Here is an 11,657-nt window from a genome sequence, read left to right as displayed (position 1 = left end):
TTAAACCTGCAGACACTGCACCCCCTCCAGGACTAGAGTTAAACCTGCAGATTCTGCAGCCCTCCAGGACACTGCTATTGGCCAACAGAATGGACTGATTGATACAAACACCCCCACCAACCCCACAAAAATATATACTTATATATGACACTTTACTTCAGAACATTACATGGGCATTTTTAAGCTGAATTGATGGGTCTCTGGTAACATAGTAACACTCACCTTTCTGGAAGGTGACATCCAGCTTGCACAGGTAAGGAGGCAGCTCCTATAGACAGACAGACACACACGCGCACATACACACACACACACACACACAGGAGAGAGAGGTTTTATTACATCATAATGGGTGCAGCAACAATAGAGCAGAAACGTTACCACCCACTTGTACAGTGGCCCTGGTCCCAGAAGTATATTTCCCATTCATTTTCTCCATAGACATTTCAGAAACACGCTAGATAACATAGCTTTCAGTCATGAACCGAACCATCCAGCTACGAGATGAATCATGAGATTATAAAAATGATTCAAAGCCAAAAAAAATCTTTGAAAAACTAAAAAAAAAAAAAAGCAAAGGTACAAGACTGTGTAGTTAACTTTTTAAAATAGGGAATGAACTACACATCCCATAAAGCATTGCGAGTGATGTAATCATATCCCTTTCCCCTCACTTTCAATCAGTTTAAACATGCCGCAGCCCTCTGTCATGTGTGTGTGTGTGTGTGTGTGTGTCACACGCCCCAGTCCTCTGACATGTGTGTGTCCCACATTCCCCAGTCCTCTGATGTGTGTGTGTGTCCCACATTCCCCAGTCCTGTCATGTGTGTGTGTGTCCCACATTCCCCAGTCCTCTGTCGTGTGTGTGTCCCACATTCCCCAGTCCTCTGTCATGTGTGTGTACCACATGCCCCTGTCGACAGTGGCTGTGCCATGCGGGGTCGGCATGATCAGTATTTCCTGACGAATCAGGAGACGCGCATCCTCTTCACGTTAAAAGAAGGAGTGACTCTCACGTTGTACGCCAGGTCCGAGATGTTGGCGAAAACGCCCGTCGACCTCCTCAGGTTGGCGTCATGTGACACCACCACCTGCTCGTCCTTGGTGAGGTGGCAGTCCAGCTCCAACATGTCCGTGCCCAAATGTACCGCACTGCAGAGAGAGAGAGAGAGGGAGGGATAGGGAGAGGGAGAGACAGAGAGAAAGAGAGAGGGAGAGAAGAAGGGAGAGGGAGAGAGATAGAGAGAGAGGAGAGAGACAAAGAAAGTGCTGACCATATGAAATCACAGAAACATGCAGCCACAGCGCCCCCTCCAGGACTGGAGTTAAACCTGGAGGCACTGCGGCTCTCCAGGACTGGATTTAAATCTGCAGACACTGCGGCCCTCCAGGAGTGGAGTTTGAGATCTCTTGCTCTATGGTGTTTGAGGTCACGGGGCAGTGGTTGTACTCACTGTTTGAAAGCTGTCATGGTGTTCTCCAAGTTTTCACCTGCACCTGCACAATCAAAACCATGTGAAGTTCAGTCCTATGTAATTGTACACAGGAACAGTACACATTAACAGCACATTTAACCTTTTACACAGGGAATATTCAGAAACACTTAAACCAAATAAAAAACAAGGTAAATTCAGTCTCATCTGCCTATGAAAGAATAGAAATATTCTTGTGGTATATTCATTTGTTCAAACAAATTCTTTGTTTGCTGTTCCCTCACCCAGAATTACATTTAGCAGTATTTTATTGCATCTTCAAACCAGTTATTTATACATATTTTATTACATCTATAATCAGAACAATATCCCACACACTGATAGGCCTATATGTAACCACTGGGTACACCCTGGGGGTGAGGTGCAGTATAATGGGTAAAGGTAAAGCAGAGCCCTTATAACTGGCCCAGTAAATCAAATGACAGAATACCTGATGTATTTTCACCTGGTTTACAGCACTGCAGTGAAAAGTCACCGTCTGACTGCACATGGTACTGAAGACACCCCACCATTTCACAGGGCTCTACAGAGCTCCCATTTTAGGAGCATTTACTCCGGATTGATATTGTTTGCTGACTGAAAAACAATTTAGGAGCACATCTACGAACTGGGAGGCATTAGTGTGCTCCTACAGATTTGAACTTAGGAGCACGTTTCCTCTTTGGAAAACATTTGTGTTTTACATGAAATATCGAAGCTGAATCATCTGAATGAAACCGGCGCGTTATAACAGGGGCCTGCGCTTGCAGGAGATTAAACCGATAATCACATGACAAAACTTGTTCTTATGTTGCTGGCTAAGCTCATTTCCTTGCTTGTCTGGAACACAAAAGAGGGTTTTTTTTCCCCTGAACTTTCACCTTCACAGAAAGAGCAAGAGAGAGAGAGAGACAGAACAGCAGTTACTGCTGATAAACTTTCAACTTTATCCTGAAGGAAAGTTTGCAGCACGGACCACAAAACACCACACATCACGTGAATCAATAAATAAATAGTTCAGACTGCAAGACTGAAAGGAGTCACTCCTACCTGATCCTATATGCGGTGCTATACTTAGAGTGCCAAACTGATCAAGTTAAGAGAGCTGGTGCATGATTATTTAGGATTGTTCCATCGTTTTATTGCCACTGCAACAAAGGAGTTTCCAGCACGCATTTTGTTTTTTTTCTTCCTTTTTTTTTAATTTCTAAAACTTTATTAGGTTCTTAGCAAATGATATAAGAAATAACAAACTTTACACAAATTGTGGGAAATCCGACAAGAGACTGGAAAGTATGTGACGTCGCTCGTAGCAAATACACTAAAGACTGTGCCGGAGAACATTCAATGTCTGCCTTATTCCGAGTTTTTGTTTTTAGCACCCTAAACCAGCAACCACACAGAGGAAGCAAGCAAGCTCCCTATGGAGAGAATGATCAGGGCAATCCAAGGGCATGCGCTCACACAGACGGGAACCACGCTGTGGAAAATAAGATCACAGACACTCCGGTCCCTCTGTCCAATCACACGCCAGGCCATTGCACCCCGATTGGCCCAGCGGCTGCCGTGACCTCATTGTGTCCCGTATTCTAAAGGGGAAATGGATCTGCTGGCACGGAGAAGGGGAAAAGGCCATTACGCTCTCTCAAAGACGAGCAGGAGCAGGAGCAGGAGCACGAGCACGAGCGTGAGCACGAGCCCGCCAAAGCAGCATGCAGACCAGCTCCACAATAACGGTAATTGGTAAATGGACTGCATTTATATAGCGCTTTTATCCAAAACGCTTTACAATTGATGCCTCTCATTCGCCAGAACAGTTAGGGGTTAGGTGTCTTGCTCAAGGACACTTCGACACGCCCAGGGCGGGGTTTGAACCGGCAACCCTCCGACTGCCAGACAATCGGTCTTACCTCCTGAGCTATGTCGCCCCCATACGGGGGAGAGATGGAGAGAGATCAGACACGATGAAACACCACAACACCAAAAAGGAAAGGTGCGGAAAACAGGTGCCACTTGCAGTCTTCGGCGATAGGTTAAAAGGCCGTTTCCCCCCATAGAAACATGAGCCCGGATCCATGGGTTTTCACTCAGGCACCAAGCACTCATCCTTAAAAACACCCTTATCAAACGATGGGCTGCACCTGTAGCTTAAGCTAGGCCAGCACGTAGGCATACGTTTACATTACCAAAGCCAATAGTCTAATTAAATCATCTAGACCAAGCCCTTCTATATTGTTTCCTCTACAACTCCAATAAAAACTATCTCTTAACAATAATAACCAATGCCTGGTAGTTTACTTTCAGACTGTTCATTGTTAAGATCTCAATAAGTGAGTGACATACAGAACACCAATTTAAAAAATTTGCCGTTTGCTTTTTGGGAAAAAAACCCATCTCATTGCCCTTTGTCGAAGGTGGAGTGACAGGAAGTGTTTCACCATCTAATCAACATTTTACTCTTTCCCAGACAATAAACCATGCCCACATATCCGCCCAGAACTTTATTATGAGCACTTATCAAAAGGAAGGACAACAAGCTCTGTATGACCCCAAAGACACCATATATAATAAAAAACCTACATAAATTTGATGAAGGACTTTTTTTAAGGATGAGTTCAGGCGACTGTACGCCTTAAACTTGTGAATTGATCTGTCACTCACAATAAATAAAGGTTCTACAGTGGAAAACATTTGGAGATCAATGAAGAACCAGAGGTTTGCTGAATTAACACATACGTTGGATGGGGTCAGTCAGTTAGGTCGTAAAGGTCAGAAAGTTGGACGGGGTTAATTAGTTAGGTCGTAAAGGTCTGATTTATCTCAACAAGACCAGGTCAAAACCTAGTATATGGCTGGACCGGCCGACCAATGGTGTAACTTCAATTTAATTCGTAAACTCGTCTATTGTAGACTAACTTGGGGTTAAAGTGCGCAGCTAAACCATGACTAATACAAAGCAAACAGCGATAGCATATAAACGGTTGTACAGTGGCGCGGAACAGCTAACGTGATAACCTGGATGATTAGTTCACTTGCTTGTAACTATTACGTTAACGTCTGCTAAATTAAACTCGGCTAATCTCAACAGTAAATTAGACCTCTTGCCCTCTTAACGGTAGCGTCAGACAACTAAGTACACCACCTAGCCAACTAGTTAGACTAACAACACAGACATTAACGTTACCTCAGTGACCCTCTCAGTGGATGCTGGCTGTAACTAACTGAGCGTAGGTGCACAAGTCTGACAGCATGTTTAACATGATACACATGCTACATAGCCTATGTAATTGGTCAGCTTACGGTTAATGCTACAACAGTGAATACTGCACACATATCTAACAACAGCTATGTCCCTATTCTGCAGACATATTAACATCAAAATCTTAGCAGCAGCACTGTAAACTATAAACATTAGCACTGTGAACGACAGCCTGGAACTGGACCTCAGCTACCAGCTATGCTAGTGTTTACTCCTCTCAGGGAATGAGCAGTAATGTGATGGTTAGGGTTCGCTAGCTAACGATAGCCGGGCACTCACCTCCGCGGTGCGATATGTGTCTGCCCCTGAACGTCTCCCGTTTCTTCCGATGCAAAAGTGACGGACATTTAAAAAGCAGTACGGAGGTGAGAACATATCCCGTCACGGTGGACAACACGTACATCGCGGCGCACATATCTCCTGTCCTCCCTGAAAGAGAAACGAAAAAAATAACGATACCGTGACAAAAATTGTGTGTGGTTTGAGAGAACATGAGCGAATACAAATGCAGTCGGTAGGCTAGTTAAACAGCTCAGTTAGAAGCCGGCTAGCACAGTAAATGCTAACAGTAACACAAGCTAATTTACTTTTAGCTGTGCTGTTCCCAAGTCGTAGCAATGTGATAACTTCTCTCCTTATGAAAATAACAATTGCAGCAATAGCTAGCAAAACACACCAGTAGTACTTGATTTAAATTGTATTAGCTAACGTTAGCTAGCTTGCCGGTAACAAAGTAAACTAGAGCTCTCATTTTTTTGATATTTCACTATTAGGGTCGCCACTGCCTCCATATTTCATCTTGCTGTCTTGAACTTTTCCCACTTACCGCCGGTACGGTTCGGTTTATCCAGCTAACACGGACTGACACACTCCTAAACTCCGCAGTCGGTTTCGTTGGCTTAGCATTCCATCACAGCTCGCATCCCGCACGCATATCAGCGGCATACATAATTATGGCAGATGCAGGACAGGGCGCATGCTCAGTGACATGACATTCTAATTTTAACCCTCCTATTATGTTCAAATTAACTAACAACTTTTATGTTTGCGGTCAATTTGACCCCAGCAATATAAACCTGCAGAAAATAATTGTAACTGAAAGTGTTACCCAAGTTTCTCTCTCAGCTACTTTAGGCCTTTCTACTGACCATCTTAATAGCCCAGTAAATAAAACAAGACTTCCCCCATCCTACCCTTATACATCAAGTATTGATTTTATATGACTATTGCGAAATATGCAAATAACTGTACAATCTCATTCATTGACCTAAAATGGAAAACAAATTATGTTTTGGTATTTGCAGGGCTTTATGTTGGTATTAAGTGCTCAATAAAAAAGAAAAATAACACTTGGAAAGAAAACACCTTTTATTATCAAGCATAGTAACATTTTATGTTTGGGGTAAATTTGACCCCAGGAAAAAATATTTAGAATGTCAAACATTTCAATTGTTTAGGTTCAGAAAACACTTCAGAACATCAATAAGTAACACATGACAGTTATTAGATAATGAAGAAACACAAATAAAAAGTAAATTAGTCACCAGAATTGAGTTTTGATAGAAAATGAACATAACAGCTCAACTAGGTACCCGTGGGTATCAATTCTTCATTCAGACGAGATAGGTGCAAGTTTGTCACGCTCCTGTCAACCCTGCCTTGTTTTCCTGTCATCAAAGCATATAATGTGGCAGAAAACATGAAATGTCTCCAGAGACAAAAATTGCCCGGCCAGTGTCAGCATTCCAAAGGCTTGCTGTTGCTTCACCTTTTGACTTGTACACTCCTGCCAAAATAAGCCACCCAATATAGGATGGCTAGTGGGTCGCATCCAGCTCTCTCTCTCCAATTGTCACCATACACCTGCCTCCCCTCTAAGTTTGTCATCTCAAGAATATCCTTTTGCATTGATGGTGTTATGAAGAGTTCAAATGCAGACTTTATGTCTTGTACATGACTGCTAGCATATCTGGTGGGGCCTGGAACCATTTTGATGACATTAGCAGCACTAAGTCTGCCCTGTCTTTCAACTGGGGATCCGGACCATAGTAGTTTTCCATTTTTGGAAGTGAACATGTCAGTTCTTGGTGATTGAAAGATGACAGGAGGGTTTCTTGGTGGTTGAGAGATGACAGGACGGTCTTTTGGTGGTTGAGAGATGACAGGACGGTTTCTTGGTGGTTGAGAGATGACAGGGGGGTTTCTTTGTGGTTGAGAGGCGACAGGAAGGTTTCTTGGTGGTTGAGAGATGACGGGGGTTTCTTGGTGGTTGAATGATGACAGGACGGTTTATTGGTGGTTGAGAAACAACAGAATGTGCTATCTCAAAGACTTCATTCTCATAATCAGAGGAGGATGCCACATAATCAGGGTCCTCCTCAACATTATCCTCAGTCTCAGACATATCCTCATCTAAATCACTTTTACCCTCCAAGATCTGTGACAGACCCTCAGTGGCAGAAAATATACGCCTCTGTCTGGTGGCCATTTTCAAAATCTTTAGTTGAGGCACAAATGCAAAGAGAAATGGTTTAGAGGGCTGTGTCTGCAGCCCTTATTATAAGTTTGCCCCCGCCCCCATGTTGCGAGAATGATCAGAGATCTCGTGGGGACTATGTTTTCTCCTCACACACACACACACACACACACACACACACATGCTCTCTCTCTCTCTCTCTCTCTCTCTCTCTCTCACACACACACACACACACACATACACACACACAAATTAATGAGAAAGTGCCCTCAGCCAACACAACAAAAACAAGATCAAAATGATGGTTTTATATAACAATAGAGCTTGGGGTCAAAATGACCCCAACAACACCGATGTGTACAACATGTGTACAGGGCACTGAAAATAATTTTGTTCAGTTAATTTCATGTTTGCTATGTTTTCCCCATAAAGTTAGGAAAAGTCATGAAATATCTAGCTGAAAAAAGTATGGTAACCATATTTTTAGAGACAGTAAACATTGAATGGGGTCAAAGTAACCCCAAACATAATAGGAGGGTTAATGACAGACATTTAAAAATGGAGCTGCCAAACAAGTCATCTTTGAATAGGCCCACCTTTATTTGGTTACAGTTTAGTAGCCTAATGCAAATATTTTAGCGCAATAATTTATTTGGCAAAAGGCAATTCTCACGATAAGTGTAATAAGAAATCATATCAATGTTTGGGTTAATTAAATAGTTAAGAGCAGTAACCGTGAAATCCAGATATAAATAGTTATGCGGTTTTCTTAGTCGATAGCGTTCGGACATAGTTGGCTTCATTTACTGGACAAAACAACTATGCATTCCTCTTCTGATAACCCGATACGTAAACCTGTTTTGCAGATATGCAAACACGGCTGTTTGAATGATTTTGAGCTCCGATTTTAATGTTGGACTGCTTTCATTTGGCCTACTTGCAGTTATTGCAGCCAGTCATGCATACATGAACTAGGAGCAGGAAGTATGGTTACTGGATTCTAGAACTAAGTTGAGCAAAGTGTTGTGCTATGAAGAAATATTGACTGCAATTAATACTGTGCAATCCTGACAACTTACTGTGCTCTTTTGAAATATGGGTTGTTTTTTTGTATACAACAGAAAACACCTTTAATTTCCCCTTTTGTGTTCTTCAATCAGCTTGACCTCCAAATGCTTGGGTTCTGTCAGCATCTAGAGCTTGCTGGCTAAGTCATATCAGCAGATCAGACATGGGTAATATTTACTTCACCTGTAAAAATAGCACATCCGTGAAATTAGACACTGCGTCATTCAAAGTAACGACACCTGAAGGTCTAGCTGATATTTTGATAGTTACAAAACCACCCTTACTGGTCTCTGATGCACTACAGAAGTTACTGCAATGTACGTTCTTCAGATAAGGCTCACAAATAGCGTGCGGCAGCTGGGGCATAACTAGCTTCTGCTACAGGCCACATCAGTGCAGGAGTCTTAACCCACAGCCCAGGTACTGCAGACAGTCACATGAAAATGAGAATAGGTGGATTCTCATCATCTATTTGCGTATTTATTTCACGCATGGGTATGAAAAGCTCTTATCTCCCTTCATGGTTGATGTTATGGCTGACGGCCAGTTATGTGTCACCCAGCACCGCTCTCACCTAATGGTAGCCCTGGCAACATCAAAATCTTAATACAACTGCCCCCTTGTGTTGATTGATCTTTTTCTTTCAGTTGATAAAATGGTAGACTCTCTGGAATCACAAAAAGGGCATTGCAGTTCAAAAGCTCCCATATTCTGTAATTGAGATGGGAAAAAAATGTGTACTAATCGATTATCATTTCCTCGTGAGCCAAATCACCCATGCAATGTTATTCTTGGCATACAATGCATTTCCTTGAAAACCTGTCACCAGTGCGATGAGGGCAAAGCATTAATATGCATTTGTCTCTTATACAGGTTGTATCTCAGACTTGTTCTGGGGAATGTAGAGTGCACTCTTCTCAGGAAGCAGTGCAAGCAGGTACTGCTTCAGAGGCTTTGTCCTTAGGGTGGTTGTGGCAGCAGTGTAGTACAATGGGTAAGGACCTGGACTTGTAACCTAAAGGTTGTAGGTTCGTTTCCCCAGTAGGACACTTGCCCTTGTACCCAAGCCGTAGTTAACCTGCATTGCTTCAGTATATATCCAGCTGTATAAGTAGATGCAATGTAAATGCTATGTAAAAGGTGTGTAAGTTGCTCTGGATAAGAGCGTCTGCTAAATGCCTGTAATGTAACGTAATGGTTGTATGGTGTATGCTGTGTCTGTTGCAGATGCCAAATTCAACCTTCACAAATTAACAAAAATGTCACCACTAGATAGACCTACCGTACTATAAAGTGCACTGTTTATCATTTCCTTCCCAAACTTTATCTGTAATCTCATTCTTTGGAAATTCAAAGCAGAATAATGCTGCTAATTTACCCATGACTGTCACTATTAAGCAGTAGTGGGTTGGATAGAGGAATTGTTTAAATCTTTGGATGGGACAGTGCAGTGTCATAGACGTGGACGCCAGCGATGTACTCAACATTAATTGTTTTAATCATTATTTTTTAAACGATTTTCATTTAATTACGATTAATACAACACTTCCATTAATAAACCAAATCCTGTTTTATAGTGCTGTTTGTACTGTTGCTGTTTGTACTGATGATAGTTTTCTACATATTTTTTTTTGTTTGCATTGAGAACATCATTTGGGTCTGCATCCCTGTGCATTTTATGAATTTAGTATTTACAATTCCTATTAAATAAAATATTTTTGTAATTCTTTGCCAGCAGTATTGTTCCTTATTCTTTATTCTTTTATTCTTTACTGAATCCAGAGAGTGAGTCTCATTCTGAAAGCAATCTGAAATGCCATTGCCAAGTTTTATATATCTGGGGAAAACATGACTTTTGGACAGTTTAACAGTACAGCATCAGGGCACTGCTTAACAGTACAGCATCAGGGCACTGCTTAACAGTACTGCATCAGAGCACTGCTTAACAGTACTGCATCAGAGCACTGCTTAACAGTACAGCATCAGAGCACTGCTTAACACTATGACATCAGAGCACTGCTTAACAGTACTGAGTCAGAGCACTGCTTAACAGTACTGCATCAGAACACTGCTTAACAGTACTGCATCAGAGCACTGCTTAACACTATGACATCAGAGCACTGCTTAACAGTAAGCATAGAGCATGCTAAGTACCCAGAGCAGCTAAACATGCTCGAGACTGCTGACATACAGCATCAGAGCATGTAACAGTACTGAATCAGAGCACTGCTTAAAAAGTACAGCATCAGAGACTGCTAACAACTGCACAGCAGCTTAAACTCAAGCATAAGCACTGCAACAGTAGCATCAGAGCAGTAACGTACTGAAGAGCACAGCTTAACAGACAGCATAGAGCACTGCTTACAGTAAGCATCAGGCATGCTACAGTATGCATCAGAGCACTGCTTACAGTACTGCATCAGAGCCTGCTAGAACAGTCAGCTTCAGAGCACTGCTTAACACTATGCATCAGGCACTGCTTAACAGTACTGAGTCAGAGCACTGCTTAACAGTACTGCATCAGAACACTGCTTAACAGTACTGCATCAGAGCACTGCTTAACACTATGACATCAGAGCACTGCTTAACAGTACAGCATCAGAGCACTGCTTAACAGTACAGCATCAGAGCACTGCTTAACACTATAGCATCAGAGCACTGCTTAACAGTACAGCATCAGAGCACTGCTTAACAGTACTGCATCAGAGCACTGCTTAACAGTACAGCATCAGAGCACTGCTTAACAGTACAGCATCAGAGCACTGCTTAACAGTACTGCATCAGAGCACTGCTTAACAGTACAGCATCAGAGCACTGCTTAACAGTACTGCATCAGAGCACTGCTTAACACTATAGCATCAGAGCACTGCTTAACAGTACAGCATCAGAGCACTGCTTAACAGTACTGCATCAGAGCACTGCTTAACAGTACTGCATCAGAGCACTGCTTAACACTATAGCATCAGAGCACTGCTTAACAGTACTGCATCAGAGCACTGCTTAACAGTACTGCATCAGAGCACTGCTTAACACTATAGCATCAGAGCACTGCTTAACAGTAAGGGCAGTTTGTGGAGCAAGGTGGACCCGAGAGCAGAGAAATGCGTGAGACGGGGAATAAACAAATTGAACGGTTTTAATAAGGGGAACCGAAAATAACAAACAGGAGGGAACACGAAGAACTAAACCCAAAACACTACACTGTAGGAATACAGGAAACCACTAAAGAACAACAATAAAAACACAAGAGATAATTACCCAGGAAACACAATGGACAGGTTGCAAGACCAACTCCTTACCCATTATTCTACAAGCGCTAGAAATCAGGCTGAGGATATGTGGGAAGGCAATGGAAATATGAGTCTGTGACATTTTTTTAAAAGAC

At 42.4% G+C, this 11,657-nt stretch overlaps 1 protein-coding gene across 2 annotated transcripts in view; it reads right to left on the bottom strand.

Annotated features, from left to right (window-relative positions):
- The window catches only part of gdpd1 (glycerophosphodiester phosphodiesterase domain containing 1), a 10,318-nt gene extending 4,604 nt beyond the window's left edge, over window positions 1-5,714 (bottom strand). For both annotated transcript variants that reach the window (XM_064303092.1, XM_064303093.1), the window contains exons 1-5: window positions 5,555-5,714; window positions 5,008-5,157; window positions 1,452-1,494; window positions 1,014-1,149; window positions 223-268 (exon numbers count right to left, since the gene is read on the bottom strand). In XM_064303092.1, coding sequence (XP_064159162.1) covers window positions 223-268; window positions 1,014-1,149; window positions 1,452-1,494; window positions 5,008-5,143 — 361 coding nt within the window. In that variant the 5' untranslated portion in view covers window positions 5,144-5,157; window positions 5,555-5,714. The remainder of the gene's footprint in view (window positions 1-222; window positions 269-1,013; window positions 1,150-1,451; window positions 1,495-5,007; window positions 5,158-5,554) is intronic.
- Window positions 5,715-11,657: the final 5,943 nt, after the last annotated feature.

Source organism: Anguilla rostrata, chromosome 12 (assembly GCF_018555375.3).
Source record: "Anguilla rostrata isolate EN2019 chromosome 12, ASM1855537v3, whole genome shotgun sequence".
NCBI lineage: Eukaryota > Metazoa > Chordata > Actinopteri > Anguilliformes > Anguillidae > Anguilla > Anguilla rostrata.
This window is presented reverse-complemented; position numbering and strand designations above follow the sequence as displayed.